The sequence below is a fragment of the Sminthopsis crassicaudata genome, chromosome 1 (assembly GCF_048593235.1).
Source record: "Sminthopsis crassicaudata isolate SCR6 chromosome 1, ASM4859323v1, whole genome shotgun sequence".
Lineage (NCBI taxonomy): Eukaryota > Metazoa > Chordata > Mammalia > Dasyuromorphia > Dasyuridae > Sminthopsis > Sminthopsis crassicaudata.
In genome coordinates this window covers 4415527-4433992 of record NC_133617.1, presented here as the reverse complement: position 1 = coordinate 4433992, position 18466 = coordinate 4415527, and the positions used below count along the sequence as shown (strand labels likewise).

The 18466-nt window shown below is 48.2% G+C and overlaps 2 protein-coding genes across 8 annotated transcripts in view; one reads left to right on the top strand and one right to left on the bottom strand.

Moving 5' to 3' along the window:
* The first annotated feature begins 1627 nt into the window (after positions 1–1627).
* On the top strand, positions 1628–2874 carry LOC141556457 (uncharacterized). The gene is made up of 2 exons (XM_074290603.1): positions 1628–1758; positions 1880–2874. Exons 1-2 carry the CDS (start codon positions 1713–1715, stop codon positions 2593–2595), a joined length of 762 nt encoding a protein of 253 aa, XP_074146704.1. The 5' UTR covers positions 1628–1712; the 3' UTR covers positions 2596–2874.
* Positions 2875–3047: 173 nt separating this feature from the next.
* The window catches only part of LOC141556434 (uncharacterized), a 50826-nt gene continuing 35407 nt past the window's right edge, over positions 3048–18466 (bottom strand). For 3 of the 7 annotated variants that reach the window (XM_074290553.1, XM_074290543.1, XM_074290535.1), the window contains exons 4-7: positions 13298–13380; positions 11986–12112; positions 11547–11642; positions 3048–6142 (exon numbers count right to left, since the gene is read on the bottom strand). In XM_074290553.1, the coding sequence (XP_074146654.1) occupies positions 4653–6142; positions 11547–11642; positions 11986–12112; positions 13298–13333 (1749 nt within the window). In that variant the 5' untranslated portion in view covers positions 13334–13380 and the 3' untranslated portion in view covers positions 3048–4652. Of the gene's footprint in view, positions 6143–11546; positions 11643–11985; positions 12113–13297; positions 13381–16649; positions 17819–17842; positions 18041–18466 lie in introns of those variants that run through there. The other 4 variants (XM_074290581.1, XM_074290591.1, XM_074290562.1 and 1 more) reach the window with 4 other exon arrangements.

Here is an 18466-nt window from a genome sequence, read left to right as displayed (position 1 = left end):
GGCTGCACTTGTGATTACTGAGCTGAAAGGAAGGCTGCTCCCAGTGACCCAAAGGAAACCTGAACAGAGAACTTTACATGTTAGAGAGAACACTACACTTGAAGGATCATGGGGGCCAAGATCACAACCCTGCTCACTCTCTGTCCTCAGACACTAAGGGACAACGGGCCAGGGCTTTGAACCCCAAGCGTGTTCCCAGTCTAAGGTCAAAAAGTAGCATGGTGTGAATAGAGCCCCTGCAGGCGCTTCACTCACAGCGTTGGAAAATCAAGAAAGGGGGGACTGGTCCCAACGAACGCAGCTCTGGGGAAGAGTTCTGACCCGGAAGTGACAGGAGTTTGTCACTATAAGTGGTGATGGGAAAGAGGGACACTCAGAGAGACAGAGACACACAGAGACACACAGAGACAGAGACAGACAGAGACAGAGGGAGGCAATAAGCTGCTGCTCCCTCAGGCTGCAGGGAGCATTCCAAGTGACCTGCAGCTGAAACCTTTCAGGAAAACGGGAGCCCCTTGAGAACCTGGCTGTCTGCGCTGCTCATTGGCCACCCTGGCCCTTAGCCTGGAGCCCCCACACTAAGCACGGCCTGTGTGTCCATCATTGTGCTACTCTGGCAGTGGGGGAGGGATAAAGGTGTCCTTAGGGGGTCTGTCCCACCGGACTCTCCCTGGTTGCCCTTGTGTCCCAAGTCTCCTTGCAGTCCTGTCACCACGACTGGGGGAACTGGGGACACGAACTCTCTGCCCGTGCCGAGGACATCCTGTCTTTGGAGAAAGTCCGGGAGAACCTGAGCAAAGAGGCTGAAAGGGCTGGAGCCAGAGAACAGGGGCCCATCCCTAGAGCTGGGCAGAGGCTCCAGGACAGATGTGGGGCCACAGGTCACAGGGACGGGTGAACACTGGCTCAGAGAGGGACAAGGGCCCGACTTGGCTCTGGCCAAACACGCTCAGAGGCAGCAGGACGGCTCCATTTTCTCCATTCATGAAAAGTGCTGGGTCAGGGGCAGCTGGTGGGTGTAGTGTGGCGCAGTGGGTAGAGCACCAGCCCCGAAGTTAGGAGGACCTGAGCTCAAATCTGGCTTCAGACACTTAACACGGCTGTGTGACCCCAATTACCTCAGCAAAAACCTCTCCCGGAGTATTACCCACCGACTGGAGCACTTGTGATAGAAGAGTGACGGAACACGCACACAAGGTTATCCTCCCATAGTCGCTGCCTAATCTCCCCCTTGTGGGACTGATGAGCATTCCCCAGAGTCTCTAGGTGGGGCCCCTGAGCTTTGCTTTGGGAGGGTGGGGGCAGGTGGTGTGTGGGAGTGAGACTTGAGGGACGTAGCCACTAGGGGGAGCTGTGGGACCGGCTTTGGGCAGACAAAGGAGGCAGGAGAAGCCTGAGGATCTCAGGGGGTTTGAGCCCCAGTGTCTGTGTCTGTGACTGCCTGAGCCCGGATCCCTCCTGGGTGACATCTCAGCTGGGCGGGGCAAGGGCTTCCATGGCTCCTCCCCTCCCCCCTAGGGACACGCCTTCCCCAGGGGACCTGTGACCCCACACTTAGGACTCAGGGTGTGGTTTTTAAAGCCCAGATTTGCATCCAGCCCCGCCCCCTCCCCAGCCCAGCCCAGGCTCCCAGGGGGAGGATAAGAGGGGCCTGGCAGAGCCGGACCCCGCCGGTTCTCTCTGGGCAGCAGAGCTCTCGGGTCCCCCGCACCATGGCCTGGCCTCTCGTCTGCCTCCTGCTGCTCAGCTTCTGCTCAGGTCAGGGCTGGCCCTGCTCCTCCTGCTCCCCCCTCCCTGTCCCGGGGGCTCCTGGGAGGGTCTCCAAGCCCCTCCCCCCTCTCCCCTGTGCTGAGACATTCATGTCTGTCTGTGTTTCCAGGTTCCTTCTCCCAGCTGACTCAGCCTCCCTCCCTGTCTGTGTCCCTGGGAGCCTCGGCCAGACTCTCCTGCACCCTCAGCAGTGCATACACAGGGAACACTATTGCATGGCACCAGCAGAGCCCGGGAAAGGCCCCTCGGTTCCTCATGTATGTCAGCAGCAGTGGAAGTGTGAGCAAGGGCGAGGGGGTCCCCGCCCGCTTCTCGGGCTCCGCCTCTGGGGCCGATCGCTACTTGTCCATCAGCAGCGTCCAGCCTGAGGATGAAGCCGATTATTACTGTCAGACATATAGTAGTGGCTATAGTTACCACAGCGCTACATTCAGTGGGGAAGTGGGACAAAAACCCCCCTGGCCGCCCCTCCCCCGCCCCACAGCTGCCCCGACCTCTGGCCCAGCCCCAGCTGCTGAAGGGCCCGGCTTGTGCTTCCTGTTTCTCTGTGTCAGGCTCAGAGCCCAATGTCCAGCACTCGCCCAAGAGCACGCTGGGAGTGAGTCCCAGAAATGGGGCCTTTGTCTCCCCGTGAGCAGCACTTTCCTCTTCCCAAGCGACTTCCCAGGACACGGACTCCAGGGCAGGGCTTTGGCTGAGCCTCAGGCTGTGGCTGGTGGAGGGGGTGAGGGGCCCTCGGTGCCACCCGTGCCAGGCTGCTCTCACAAGGAGAACCCTTGTTTGTCTAAGTCTGGGAGGATGAACCTCAGGCCCCAGGTAGTCTAAGGCCAGGGAAGTCTGCATAATCAACAGCAAGTCACAGGAACGGCCCCCTGCGGGACAGGGTTCTACTATAAACTGATAATCCAGTCCCACTGTGAATGATGGCCGGACAGAACCACAGTCTAAGGTGAGCTTTCGGCCCCTTGCCGGAGCTCGTGGCCACAAGCACCTTCAAGGTCGAAGCCTTGGAAATGGAAATGAGAACAAAGTCGGGGTCCCTGGCAAGAGCTGCTCACCTCTGGTAATCAGAGCCACCGCTCCAATGGGCCTTGCTTTTTTTTTTTGCTTTGGAAAAGTTTCCATAAAAAATGTTAACATGTAATGAGTTCATTACTAAATTTGAAGGAACTTAAATGAATTACTTTTAAACAAATAATTTTAAATGAATTGATTAAAATGTTATGTTTTAATTTCTAACATGGTAAATATCTTTTTAATTAAAGCTTTTTATGCATAGATAATTTTCAACATCGACCCTTGTAAAATCTTGTGTTCCAAACATTTTTCCCCTTCCCTCCCCCCTCCTCCCTTCCATAGATGGCAAGTAATCCAATATAGAGGATGGCAAATATCAATAGATGTGACTCAATAAACAAAAGCTCTTAGAGGTCCTCAATAACTTATAAGAGAGTAAAGAGATCCTAACAATAAAAAATTTAGAGAATCACTGAATTAAGATGAGAAAAGAATGTGGAGAAAGCTACATCAGAACACGACTGTGGTACTAAAAGCAGAAGGCATTAATACAAATTGGATAACTGAAAACGAATCAATTAGAACATGACAGTAAGTTACATAATACTAGAAGCAAATCATTTGGGGGGAGAAAGAGTTCATTAATTTTACGCAACTATATTATTGTCCAAGTTATTCAAGAACACCTCAAGAAGAAATTACATTTAAGTTTGGCCTTATGTTTATTGATTCCATTTGGTAATAAATTATACACACACACATAATTCAGCAATTTTATATGTATTTAAATATATTATAATTACTATCAAAGAGGATAATAATATTGAGTGAAATGGAGATTGACCCCTATTATTGAGACTATAACCTTATTAATGAGGAATAAATTATTCAATGGACTTCCTAGATTGGTATAGTGTCCAGAAGGATAAAAACCAAATATAAAACAATGATTCAAGTATAGAGGTTAATTGAGCTACTCCATAAATCCAATCAGAACCCAAAAGACCTTGATACATGTAGGAATCATATTCCTTCCTTTCCAAGCAATTACAGAGATAAGAATAAGATAAATGGCAGGATTGGGGAGTAGGGAGGGGACATTGTCCAGTAGGATGTGACTGATAATTTCTATGAGAACAAGATCAGTCAAGTGGTTTAGCAGATAAACTATTAAGCATTTAAAGAGTAAGTGGAAAGAACCAGAGATCCAGCCTGAGTAGAGAAATTTTTTCAAGTATTGTAGAAAAAGAGAGAGAGAAAAGTTTCAAATGCTAAGTGGAAAGAGCAAATAACAAGTGAAAAGATGATTAAGGTTGTTTTGGGGGAGACCATGTTTGTGAGCAGCTGCAAATGATCTCCTAGAGAGGAAAAAAATCATAATCATAACAGCTGACATTTATGCAGCTTATACATTCATGGCCTTTTAAAATTTGGAAAATGCTTTGACATATATTGTAGCTCATTTGACAATCACAACCACAATGTAAAATAAGTATCAGAAGCATTTTTATCTCAATTTCTGAAATGAGGAAACTGAAGTTGAGAGTTAAAAAAAATAGCATCTTGGTAGATGTTGGGAATATAATTTTACCTAAGATCTCCCAGATATCAAGTTCAGCACTCTATAGATTAAAGAAACATGATGGCACAAAAAGGGGATGGGGGTGAGGGGGAAGGCTTGGAACAAGAGAACAAGAAGATAAACTAATGAGATCATCACTGAAAAAAATGGAGCAAAGTTATCTGCTATAATTCTACACTTAAAAAAGAAGAAGCCGGCAACATGAGCAGACTGCAGAATAAGTGTTTTGGGAAATAAGATAATTATTGAATCTGGTCTCCATTAAGCTTGTAGTCTAAAATTTTCAGAAAAGTGTGTGACCAAACTCTTTTTTCCTTTCACTGTATTCACAAAGACTGTCTCCAGTGTGAATTCTCTGGTGGTAAGTAAGATGTGACCTTTGGCGGAAGGACTTGCCACATTCATGACATTCGTATGGCTTCTCTCCAGTGTGAATTCGCTGATGTTTAGTGAGTTGGGTCTTTTGGCAAAAGGCCTTCCCACATGCACTACATTCATAAGGTTTGTTTCCAGTATGAGTTCTCTGATGTCGGGTAAGTTGCGTTTTCCGGCTAAAGGCCTTCCCACATTCATTACATTTGTAAGGCTTCTCCCCCGTGTGAATTCTCTGATGTCCAATAAGTTGTATGCTCTGGGGAAAGGTCTTCCCACAGTCTTTACATTCATATGGTTTCTCTCCAGTGTGAATCCTGTGATGGTAAGTAAGGGAAGAGCTGTGTTTGAAGGCCTTCCCACACTCGTGACATTCATAGGGTTTCTCTCCTGTATGAACTCTGTGATGGGAATTAAGAGATGAGCTATGTCTAAATGTCTTCCCACAGTAATTACATTCGTAAGGTTTTTCTCCTGTGTGAATTCTCTGATGGCCAAGAAGCTGTATGCTCTGGGGAAAGGCCTTCCCACATTCGTGACACTCGTAAGGCTTTTCTCCAGTGTGAGTTCTCTGATGTAGGGTGAGGTAAGTGCCTCGGATGAAGGACTTCCCACACTCAGTACATTCAAAAGGCTTCTCTCCAGTGTGAATTCTCTGATGTTCAGTAAGATATGCACTTCGGCTGAAGGTCTTCCCACACTGATTGCATTCATAAGGTTTCTCCCCGGAATGACGCCTCTTGTGTCGAGCAAGATGTGTGCTCTTAGCAAAAGTCCTCCCACAGTCATGACATTCATAAGCTTTCTCTCCAGGATTAATCTTCTGATGTTTAATGACTTCACGCTTATCAGACTTAGTCAGTTTCTTTTGAGCATGATTTTTTTGCTTTGAAGTAATGGATGAACTGCAGCATGTGATATTTCCACATTCATTACAGTCACAAGTTTTTTCTCCCGTATGAATGCTATGATATTCTGTAAAATCAGAATTACAACTGAAGGCCTTCTCACATTCATCATAACTAGAATATGTCTTCTTTGAGCAGTTTCCATTGCATTTACTTAAGGCTGAATTTAGCCTGAAGCTCTTCTTGTGTCCATCACATGGATGGAGACTGTTCGCTATTGGTTCTCCCTGTTGAGAAGAGACTGGCCCCAGACTGAAGTCTCTGCCCCATTCATCACATTCATGGCCCCTCACTGAATTCAAAGAGTTCCTTTGGGCGACTTTTACTTGTTGAGCACATTTCCCCACATGGCTCTGCTGACTTTCTAATCTGGCATCACATTCAAAGGATTCTCCTGTCTTGGAGACCCTGGTGCAATCCCTTGGGAGTCTTTCCTGGGATGAGAGATCTGTGGAATGGCCCGGCTTTGGGGTTTTAGTCCTAGTCTTCTGGTCTGAAAGAAAGAAAACATGTCAAGATCCCCTGTACCCATTGCCACAGGAACGCATGAAGCCTTTGTTTAGCTTTGCTATGGATCAAGTAATGTGCTAAGTACAGAGTTCCCTTCTACACCCTGCAGAAAGCAGTCAAACTTCAAAAAGGCAGGATAACTGAGAATGCCCTTGATTTCAGAAGTGGAACTGCTCTTCACTTTCCCTGAAGCTCTGATTCTGGTCCTCACTCATCAGAGCCGCCTTCCAGAGGTTCAGGAATACAAAGGAGAAGCATGGGTCTGTCAGCCTTTCCCATACTGTCCCCAAGCCTAAAGCTGCCCTCCCCCAAGCCCACTAGAAGGGACCAGGCTCCTGAGCCCAATTCAGTGTGTGACAGGAATGGGTACACATTACTTCATAGGGCAGAGATTAAGAGTGAATGATTTCTCAATGATATAATGCAAGGGAACAGAGAAAGGGGGCAAGGCTTTGAAGATGGAATGAAGCTGAAAAGAAGGCACAAAGAATAAGGAAAATCTATATCAGAAGGAGGGAAGATAGAAAGGGAACAAAGGAATGGGGAAAGGGATAAGGCTGGGGGCAACGTCACACAATGGACCTGGCTGCTCTAATACCCCAACACTCCCAGCCAAAGCGCTCCTCCTCACTGGCACAAAATCATGCCCATTTTCATCACAGTCCCTGCCTTTCCTTCCATTCAGTCCCACAAGGGCGTTTCAATGGCTAATTTCCTTCTATAGCACCATCTCCGTTCCTTGCAGATTTCATTAAATGCTGCCTTCTCTTACGGGATGGAACACTGGGCTCGGAGTCAGGAAGGCCTGAGTATAAATCCAGTCTTAGACACTCACTAACAGTGAAACCCTGAGCAAGTCACTTAACTATCTGCCTCAGTTTCCTTATCTACGGAATGAGCTGGAAAAGGAAACAGAAGACGACTTCAGTATCTTTGCCAAGAAAATCCCAAATAGGTTCACTAAGAGTAAGACCTTACTGAAATGACTGAATAACAAAATCTTTCACTTGTCTAAGGAGTTGATCATAATTCTGGCCAAAAGCAGGTAGGGATCATCATTGGTGACTGTGGCTTTCTATGACTCGGTATGTCTCATGTTTTTATCTGGATTGCAAAACCCTAAGTCCCTCTCAAGAGCCTTTGGGAATCCTCCATAATTAGGAGGCAAAGAAAACAGATATGTCATAAAAATCAGTGGTTGACAGTTTTCTTGGAAGACAGGATTCACTTGGGAACTGCAATATCTTAGTTCTAAAATATAGCAAGAGAAGGCAGAGAATGAAGAAAAGTACCAGAAAGATTCAGAAGAAAAGTGTTTAAGCCTCTTAAAGAATGAGCACCATCTGGCATGCCTCCCAGAGTTCCCCGTAGCCACCAGGACATAAGATGACTGGGCTGAGGAGTGCTGAGTTGGATCGATTTTCTGCCACTTTTATTATTATTTTTTTTCCTGAGGCTGGGGTTAAGGGACTTGCCCAGGGTCACACAGCTAGGAAGTGTTAAGTGTCTGAGACCAGATTTGAACTTGGGTCCTCCTGAATTCAGGGCTCTATCCACTGCGCCACCTAGCTGCCTGCCCCTTCTGCCACTTTTTATACCCTACTTGTTCGATCATCAGTCTATTCTTTATTTTTTAATCCCACTAACCCTAATAATTTTTTATTCATTCCTTTTATCTTTGCCTCACTACAAATTTCCCAATGTATACTGACCCCACGAGAGAGATGACTGAGAACCTGTACTCAATAGTATTAGTCAGTTCCTCATGATTCTGTGAGATGTAATGATTACCAGCCATTATTTTGCTACACTCACCTAGTTACACGCATTTAGTCATATCATAACAGGGAGGTGGTGAAAGCAAAGTACTGACCCAAACTCTGTGTAAGTTACAGAGCTGTACGGGTTCTAACAGAGGGAGAGTGTAGCGTTCACTCCGTTTTCCAGCTGCGGAGCTTGCTTGTGCAGCCACGAGCTGCTGCCCCGGACCTCTCCATCCTGTTTAGCTCGATCTCCATGTCCAAACCAAGCTCAGGGGCCAGGGTACCGGATGTCTGCCCAACAGGTTCTGGGACCACATATGGAGCTCGGAGCCCCTCCTCTTGCCCAGCCCGAGGAGGAGACCGTCCAGTTGGGGACCATCTGGCCAGCGGAGATGCCCGGCCCTGCTCCATACGTTGACCACTGGATGCTGTGCTCTGTTGTGGCCTCCTCAGGATGTCCGGGTAAGAAGTCTGGCCTTATAAAGGGAAGGCACAGGCCGGAGGGGCGTCTCGGGGGCCCACTTCAGTAGAGGGGGCCAGGACCCTTAGTCAGGGCTCAGAGCTCTCCTCAGTTTCCTTTTTAGTCCTTTGGAGTGATTTTTGGAGCCAAGCCTTTAAAAAAAAAAAAAAAAAAAAGCACAAAAATGGGGGGAAAGCAGTTCAACGAGACAAATCACCATAACAACTGAATGTGCCCTAACACACGCTGTGGTGTCCCCAATGTCTGCACACCGCAGGGGGCCGCGCTAACTCACTCCGGGAAGTCACTGGGCTTTCCCTTGGCACTGCTGCAGCCAAGGTGAAGACTGTTTCCTGCTCCCGCCTACGTCACTTTTCCTGAATTCACTAGAAGTCTTCCCAAGATTTTTTGAATTGCTTATAGCTTCTTAGAGCCAAGTAATATTCTGTTATCTTCATGGACCAGAATGTCTTTAGTCATTCTTCAAACGCCGGGCATCTCTTTTCCTTAGCAAGCTTTGCTACCAGGAAGTAGAAATATTTTGGTCTGGGGACAGAATTTTCTGCTTTGCCTGTTAATGTACATGCTCAGGAATGGGATCTCTGAACAAAGGAACTGTTCGTCTCGGACACCGTTGTAGGGTACTCTCCACACGGGCTGGGTCAGTTCCCAGCTACACCAATACCTCTCAGCGTCTCCTGCCCCTCCAACGGGGGCTTCTGCTCTGGATCATCCCACGAGATCTCCTCGGAATCCTAGAATTTCAGTGTTAGATGAGACCTCACCACCCAAGCAGTTTTACTCAAAACCACAAAGGAGACCCCTTAGAACACATCCAGTTATAGTCATCCAGCTCCTTGGAGAGCTCCAAAGAGACCGACCATCTCCCCGGGAGGCCCCACCACCAGGACGTTCGGGTTTTTCCTGATCCCTCTGACTGAAGCACGCCAATACCATCTGTGGAGTTTTCTTGGAGAAGAAGCTGGAGCTCGGGGAATTTCCTTTCCTGCTGACGTGGCCCGTTCAGTCAGGACTCTTCCCGAGCCCGTTTGGGGGGCTTCTTGGCAAGGACCCCAGCACGGCTCCTCCTCTGGCTCCTTTACAAAGTGCCGAGGCAGACGGGGCTGAGACGGGCCCAGGCCCAGGGTCGGTTGGTATCTGAGGCTCCATCTGGACTCTGCAAAGCGAGTCTTTCAGATACTAGCCCCAGAGCTCTGACTGCCCGGCTGCCCTTCTTCAGCAGATTAAGGCATGTGAAAATTAAGGGGACAGAGTGACCCAGCCTGTGAGCGGGTGTGGCCGAGTCTGAGCCACTCTCTACCCGATCCGGAAGGTCTGAAAACAGCGGTGGCCAAGGGCTCCCAGCGGCTGACGGAGCAGCTCCCTTCTCCCAGGTGTCCTTCCCAGCTCAAACTGAAGCACAAAGTCTTTCTCATTTCTTTCCCTCGGACCCTTACGGCCATGAACACTGGCTCCTGGGCCATATTCTGCCTTTGTTGAGAAGACTAGTTCCCAGTCACTCCCCTCTGTCTAAGCCAATCCAACCCAGAGTCTGTGCTGGGGATTCTGCCTCATCCCTCCCAGGGCACCCTCCCATTCCCGGGGACATCACCTTCCTTTCCTTCAGCCCCTTATAGAGGTGCTCATGTCCTAACTCTAATTCTCTGGAATGCTGCTCCCTTCACAGCCTCAGCCCTGTAGTTCCCTCCCTGAGGATGACAAGCTCACTTTGCAGGCAGAAAACCCAGGGTTTGAAGGCAGAGGGATCAGAACCAAACCTTTGAGGCTTCTAGCTGTGTGACCAAGAAGCCACGTAAGCACTCAGGCCAGCTCCTCATCGGCGAACTGGAGATGATGAGAGGACTCGCCTCCCATGCTGTCGTGAAGGCGGAGCGAGATAATGGCTTGGCTAGCCCAAAGCACGGCTTCTAAGCCATCGAGCTACTTCTCTCTGCCTCAGTTCAACCCTAAATAGTTTTCATCCTCGCTACCTCTGCCCAGACCCTCCCTCCTTCTCCTCCGGCTTCAGAATCCCATCTCTCATGCTCTCAAATGGATCTCCACCAAAGACCATGGAGCCTTGGGCTCCTGGACCCAAGAAGGAGCTCAGTCATTAGCCTTGGCCAAGTCTCTTCCATTTCTGGATCTCCACCAAAGACCATGGAGCCTCGGGCTCCTGGACCCAAGAAGGAGCTCAGCCACGGCCAGAGCCTCCTCAGTCTCCACTCCACCCTGACTCCCTCAACTTCCAAGTCTTCCCTGTGGCCAACTCTGTTTTTGATTAGTTATACCCCAGCTAAGACAGTCAGCCTGGCATACAAAAGAGGCTTAATAAAGCCTTCCTGAATGGAATACCATGGGAAAGAGGGCATTTTGCTATTGGCTCAAGTTCTGATCTCACCAATGACCACACTGGATGTGTGACCTTGGTCACTTAACTTTCTGGGCCTCAGATTGCTCACCTACAAAATGGAAAAACAAGAGGACCAATCTCAGAGATGTTTTGACCGCCAAGTGACATCAAGCCTGTGATGAACCTTACAAGGACTGAAGTGCTCACAAATGCTGGTTATTAGTAGTGCTGCAAACGAAAGAGAGCTGGCAAAACCAAAACTTACTTATCGGCATAAAATAGGAACACAGGAAAACATGGTCTCGACTAGAAATCAATGTTCAAGATCTTTAAAGACTTGACAGGGATGTATAAAATGAACAAGCATTTTTCCAAAAAAGAGATGTTCAAATTCTAGTCATCCCAGAAACACCGCCTTGAACCCATTACATTTGCAAAGGTAAAGGCCAGGAAGGGAAGGCGGGGGAAGCTGTCGGCAACAGGACAATCCAGGCTGAGACGGGTAAGTTCCACCCCAGGACCAGGCTTCTAGGACTGTATCCGGGGGCACATGGACAGCAACCGAAGGCCTCCCCAGCAAAATCACTCCCAAAGGTCAGGGACAACGCTTGGGTCCAACTACTGGCCTCTGTGTTGTATTATTTCAGTCAGGTCCGACTCTTCACAACCCCAATTTGGGGGTTTCTTGGCAAAAATACTGGAGTCATACTGGATTTCCTTTTCCAGATTATTTTACACATTGAGGAAACTGCGCAAACAGGGCTCAGTGTCTTGAACAAATCACGCTTGCCTGCCGGTGTCCCTCACTCACCTGCATACCTGCATCTTGGGCCTCTTCCCTCGGGCGTCCAAGGTGCCTCCCCCTGCTCCAACTGGGAGATCACGTCTGGTTTGGACACGGCAAGTCCTGCTCATTGGAAACAGGAAAGCACAGGAGTCAGAGCTGGCACAATACCAGCTGACCCCACTTTATTCTGGAAACTTTAATCCTCCACCCAGAGGGCTCTACTCCCCCCTCTCTGGGAGCTGATCTTCCCTGCGTTCCTAACAGGGAAGTGGGGAAGAGGACACAGAGTGGGTTTGAGGTCCTGGGGCCCAATCCCCTCCAAGAGCATGGAGGCTTTTCTTGCCCTCATTTCTCTGTAGCACAGCACACAATCACTGTCCAACCCTGATAGCACTTCCCAGCAGAGCCGAAGGCAGAAAGCAGAGACCCTCCAGGGGCAGAGTCTGGCTCCCAGGCTCCTTACCCAGGCAGACCAGGTTCCTGTAGTTCTCCAGCATCACCTCCCGGTAAAGCTCCTTCTGAGAAGGGCCCAGACGCCCCCATTCCTCCCAGGAGAAGTCCACGGCCACGTCACGGAACGTTACCGATTCCTGAAACAGCACAGACACAGGCTTACCCAGACTGTCCCTCCCATTCCCTGGGAGGAGAGGGGTGCAGTGGGCACAAATCGTCAGGAGCGGACCCACACTTCCTGGATATCCCAGTTCATGTTCACTTTTGAATCACAGAACCAAACAACAATCCTCAATGTGCTCCAAAGGGCTGTGAGCTCAGTGGCCAAGCCGGGGATTCCTCTTAGCCAGGCAGATCACCAGCCACCAGCCTGTGTCCTCCCACAAGTCAGCCCAAATCCGTGCAGGACACCCAGCATGGACAGAGTTTTTAAACTTCTCCTGACCTTGGATCCATAGCAACAGGGCTTGAGGATGATCCTAGCGGTCTTAAGGGCCCCACTCAATCCCACTCCAGTTCTTTGACCACATTGCACTCTAATTTATTCTCACTTCCCATCCCTTCCCCTCCCTGTTCCCCCCCACCCCCCTCAATCTTGCCTAACCTTGGGCTCTAGTTTCTCTCCAGGGCTTTTCTTGACATCCCAGCCTCTGCTCCATAATCTGAGCTTTTTCATTAAGGGCTAATCCTGATGTCAGCTGCCTAACCCAGCAGCACCTCTGGTCCAATCCCTCAGTGCCCCAAGCACAAAAGAGTTATTAGAGAGAAAATCTAAGAATTTCTCCAAATTCTACCTATTTTCCATGATCAAATGGAAAAATCAATTGAAAGTCCCTAACAAATCATCATAAATATCAGTTAAGATCATAAACATCAGCAGAAAGACTGAAAGTCTAAACCCATTAACTGGCAGGAAACTGCTACATTGCCTCATATTGGGCAGGTCATCTCAGACTGAAAGGAACCATTTAGAAATCTCCATTGGTTGCTCTGTCCAGAACTGCACAAGTCTCTAGGGAGTGTGGGGGGAGCTCCAGGGGAACTGGGAGATGCTGGTGCCATACTTCTGGAGAAGCTCACTCCCACTGGAGATCCAATTTCTTTCTGGGAACTTGGCCAGTTTTTCCTGTTTCCTGGCTATGGGACTAGGAAAAGTCCCTGCCCCATTTATGGCCTTAGGTTCCTCTCCTGTAAAATGGGGGAGCTGGACTTTATGATCTTTACCCTTCTCTCTCTCTCCAAATCTAGAATAGCTTCTAAACCTCCATGTCTATACTCTAAGGCTCAGGCTAGTGTGGCCACTGCCCATGAGGAAAACTCACCTCCAGAGCCCCAGCTATCGAGATCACAGGAACCATTTTTCTTCTTCCTCTTAAGTTCTTCCTACTTTGGGGAAGGGGCAGAGCTGTGGAGATAAAGAGAAATATAAGACTCAATAAGTCTATCAGCACTTATTAAAGTCCCATTCTGTGCAGAGTACTGGGAATGCAAAACCCCAAATGGAATGGGCTCTCAAGGAACTTACACAATCCAAACACACATAGAAATTACATATAGACAAAATAAATAAATGCAAAGTAATTTCAGGGAGGAAATCACAACAGCAGAGGAGATTAGGAAAGGCCTCAAGAAACTTTGCAGGGCATTGGGGACTCTAAGAAATGGAGATGAAGATATATTTAGGAGAGGTTTTGTCATGTGTGAGCAAAGTGTGTAGGAAAAGGAAAAATGTATCACATGCTCAGCAATGTAATAAAGAGCCAGGTGGGGAGAAATGACGGACAAGTATCTGGAGCTTCTGGAACTGGGACATGACCTAGTCAAACCTGGCCCCTAGGTGTCTGATGTTGGCAGTTGGGTAGGGTCTGGTTAGGAGAGAAGGTAGTGGACGTGACTGTATCAGGTCAGTGTGATGTGATGAGGTCTCAACTGGAGGCCAGAAACAAAAGAGCTGGTGGAGGCAGAAGCACTCGACAAGATTATGTGGGGAGTGAGCAAAGGAAAACGGCTTGAGCTGAAATGGAAGCATTTAGGGATAAAACAAGAGGGAATTGTAGATTTTCAGGACTTTCTTTCAACCAAATCTGAACTCAATAGGAAATTTGAATTATTACAGTCCACATCAAAGGCCAATTTCAAGGAACTTTACATGGACAAATTGTTTTTTACATGGAAATGTATACCATATTTTTAAGAGAGATGACATCCACTGGGTAGCTCAAAAGAAAGACTAGGGCAGAATTAAGTATGATCTAACTCTAAAAAAGCAAAGTCACCTAAGAAAAGATGTAAATAATAATTAAGTTAAACACATGAGGTGCAGAGGAAGAATAAACAGAGGTATTAGAGGGAGAAGGAGGCCTCATAGTTCTGAAAACCTACTCACATAGAGAATGGTTTAAAAACACAACGCTACCTATACACCATGAAGAGCACAGAACTTCCAAAATCTATAAACAGATGGGGGGAGGGATGAGTAGATGGGGAAGCAAAGGGAGGGATCCATGAATGAAGGGAAGTTAAGTAATAGCAAGATAAGTTAAGGAACAAAATAAAGCAGAAAAGTTAGCAGAAATAGAAAAGAAGATAGCAGAGATAGAAAACACAACAACAAAGATCTGTTAATGGGCCAGAACTCTGAACTTGAAACAAAGGATTCTTAAAAGGTACAAAGTCAGACAATAGTTATCTTATTTAGCATGGTTCAGTATGATTGATTTAATCCTACAAGGAGAAGTTATGGGCCAGAACTTCAAACAAGGCACTAAGTGGAATTGAGGAGACAGTGGTTAAATCTAGTTTAGCTTTGATTTAATCCTACAACAAAGAATGGTTCCCAGTGATGTCATGATTGGGGTGTGCTCAGTGTGGGGCATATAAGGAGGAGCTCTCAGGCCCACAAGAGACCAGAAGCTCTCGGGGCTGAGACGGATTCATCCCATCATCCACCTTTGTGGTGGCTGAGGCTGAAGCACAAACCATTGGAGTCGGGGAGAATCAGAGGGCAGAGAAGGAGATGGGAGCTCAAGCTCTCGGGACCAAGGAGAGAAAGAGGCCCCCAAGAAAGCTAACGGGGCCCAGGAAAGAAGACAAGACTTGGAAAGAGACAATAAAAGATTTGGACTTTTAACCCCTAGATGCACTTGTGGTGATTACTGCTCTCAGAGACCCCAAGGAAACCAAAACAGAACATTACAAGGATCAGGACTAGAATTTATTAGAAAAAAAGTATGGCTAGCAATCATAAGTCTTAGACAAAGTCAAGATAACTTACCTATCAGATTCTTTGGAGAAGGGAGGAATTTATGGCCAAAGAACTAGAGAACATTATGAAATGCAAAATGGATAAATTTGAATAAGTTAAAAAGGGTTTGCAAAAACAAAACAGCTGAGATTAGAAGGGAAGCAGAAAGCTGAGAAAAATTTCTTATACCAGTATTTCTGTTAAAGACTTCATTTCTAAAATATATCGAGAACTGAGTCAAATGTATAATATATAAGGCATTCCTCAATTGGTAAATGGTCAAAGATTAGTTTTCAGATGATGAAATTAAAATCATCTACAGTCATATAAAAAATGCTCTAAATCACTATTGATTAGAGAAATACAAATGAAAACAATTCTAAGATACCATCTCACACCTCTCAGATTGTCTAAGATGACAGGAAAGATGTTGGAGGGGATGTGGGAAAACTGGGACACTAATGCATTGTTGGTAGATGATACAACCATTCTGAAGAGCAATTTGAAACTATGCCCAAAGGGCTACAAAACTGCATACCCTTTGACCCCACAATGCTATTACTAATTCTGTATTTCAAGGAAATCATAAAGGAGAATATCCTTTATCCAAAAATGTTTCTAGCAGCTCTTTTTGTGGTAGCAAAGAATTGGAAAATGAGTGGATGCCCATCACTTAGGGAATGGCTAAATAAATTATGGCATTTGAAAATTAAACATTATTGTTCTACAAAAAATGATGAACAAGACAATTTTAGAAAGGGATGGAAAGACTTACATGAACCGAAGTCGAGCAAAACAAGCTCAACTAGGACAATATTGTACACACATCAGCAAAAAGGTGCAATGATTAACTATGATAGATTTGTTTCTTTTCAGTTGAGTGACCCAAGGCAATCCCAATAAACTTGAGTGGAAAATGTTATTCACATCCACAGACAAAACTATGGAGACTGAATGTAAATTAACACATACGATATTCACTTCTTCCCCCCTATTTTTTTTCTTGAGATTTTTCCCTCCCAAAATGGTTCACAATTGTTTAAAAAAAAAGTGCACATATAACAACAACAAAAAAGTTTTTACATGTAACTAGGAAAAATAAAAATTTATCCAAAGAGTGAATGATATATCATTATACTGAACAAGCATGTTTTTTCAAAAGAGATATCAAACAATATATCTTCTGCTCCTTCACAAAGTTGGGAAGTTCATGGCATATATTTTAAGACTTTTTTTAAAGGTACTAATCAGTTATGCGGGGGGGGGGGGTTGCTCCTCTTTTTTAAATTTTTTGATGTTTCTTCAAAAACATTTGTTTTATGTGATAGTTCTTAGGGAGGGATACTGAGAGAAATTTTGGTGATTAAAAAAACCACACAGATGTTTTCTTTAAAAGAAAAAAAGAAAGCAGTCAGAAAAATCCAGCCTACCCAGGAGTGGAGTTGATTGTTCAAATCCTGTCAGTGATAGCTGAAAGACCACGAAAAACAAGGCAGGCACCCCAAACGTCCCTGTTTACAAGAAATCGATAAACAACTAACGACTTCAATCCCAGGGGAGGGGGGCGGCAATCTTTAATTGAAGAGAAGTTGGCTGAACACCTGGAGAGAAGAAGGGCCTGCAGGGGCTCAAGCGGTTCCCAGCACACTACAGGCTAACTATTCGTCCCCTGGACTTTGGGGCAGTGGAGGGAGGGGAGAGAACCGCTCCAGTGTGCATTGACATGTCCAGGCGGCAGGGGGCGCCCAGGGGAAGGGCCGGGACCTGTCCATGGTCCTGCTCTTTCCACATCGCCCTTAGTTATCCGGATGCTCTTCTCCAGGGCGCACTTTCCGGCTGGGCTAGGGGGCGGTGCTCAGGCCCGAGCCCATCAAGGTCCCTTAGGAGGCCGGGTCAGACCGGGGGCCTGAGGCTCCCGCAGGCCCAAGAACTAGAGGGGAGCCTGGTGCGACCTGGGGTGGGGGTGGGAGGGTGCAGACAGGCCAAGGCCCGTACCCTAGAAAGGTCCCGACTGGCATGCTGGCCGGGACTGGGAGTTCTGGGGAAGACCAGGGCCCCACCCCCACCCCCGTCCGGTCTAGGTAGTATCCAGGTCTGGGCTTGCCGCGGGAGCGGACGGGAGGGAGGAAGACGCCGCCGGAAGCGCCGGAACACCAAGGGTCTGCCTCATGGAGACGAGTCAGGAGAGAGGAAATGGGCTTGGGTTCGAGCAGAGAGGCAGGCCTCGGAGACCCCGGCAGGAAAGGCCCATAGCGAGGCCGGGGGGTGCGCCCCTTTGGCTTGGGTAGAAGCAGACTCCGCAAGGGCGGGTCAAGGGGGGGCAGTGGCCAAGGGAAAAGCAAGGACCCCGCCCCCACCAGAAGCCAGAGGACCAACACCAGGGGCTCCCAGTCATCTCCACACTTATCTCCAGGGGCTCCGGGCTAAATTTAACGTCACTTCCGGTCAGGAAAGCCTTACCCCCAGAGAGGCAACAGAGGGAGGGGCTCGGGTCAGGAGCAATAGAAGTAGCAAGGCCCTCCCAACCCCACGTCGATGATTGGCTGCCAGGACACGCCCCGCCCCGAACTGGACCAATGGCGGGCGGGCGACGGCGTGACGGCTGGTCCCCCGCCTCTCTTACCTACCCAAAGCCTCGGAATCCAAGCTTTGGATGTGCTCAGGCCCTCCCGGGCGCAGACGACATCTCCCACTCACCCAGGCCAAGAGCGCGGGGCTCCGGGAGCGGCGACGGCTGAGGATGCGCTGGCGCCGAGACACCGAACCTGACAAGTCAGATAGCAGAACGCAAGGAAGTCACGTCAGGCGATTCAGAGGAAGTGACTGTGGAAAGGGAGGAAGAAAGATAGCCTAGGCAGGTGTTTGCGCATGCGTGTAGAGCCGCGGAGTACACGTGACTGCCCCCTGCTGCTGGGGCGGCCCACAAGGCCAAGCTCCCCATGCCCCTGCCTCCAGGGCCTTCCACGCCCGACCTGAAGGGGGCGGACCCGAGGCTGGAGGGGCGGGGAAGGAGCCCCTGGGCCCACCAGCTTCATTGCCAAGGGCTCTGGGAGGAGGCATTTCTTCACTGGAGGAGGTCGGGGCCTGTTTAATTTGGCCTCGAGGCGGGAGAGTGTCCAAGCTCTCTGAAGCCCCCGCCAAACCCCAGAGAGGGGAAAGGCGCTGGCACCCGCTTTTCCCTCCCAGGAGCCCCCGCTCTCTGGGACGGACAGGCCCCAAGTCCCCCTGCGGACCTGTGCTGAACCAA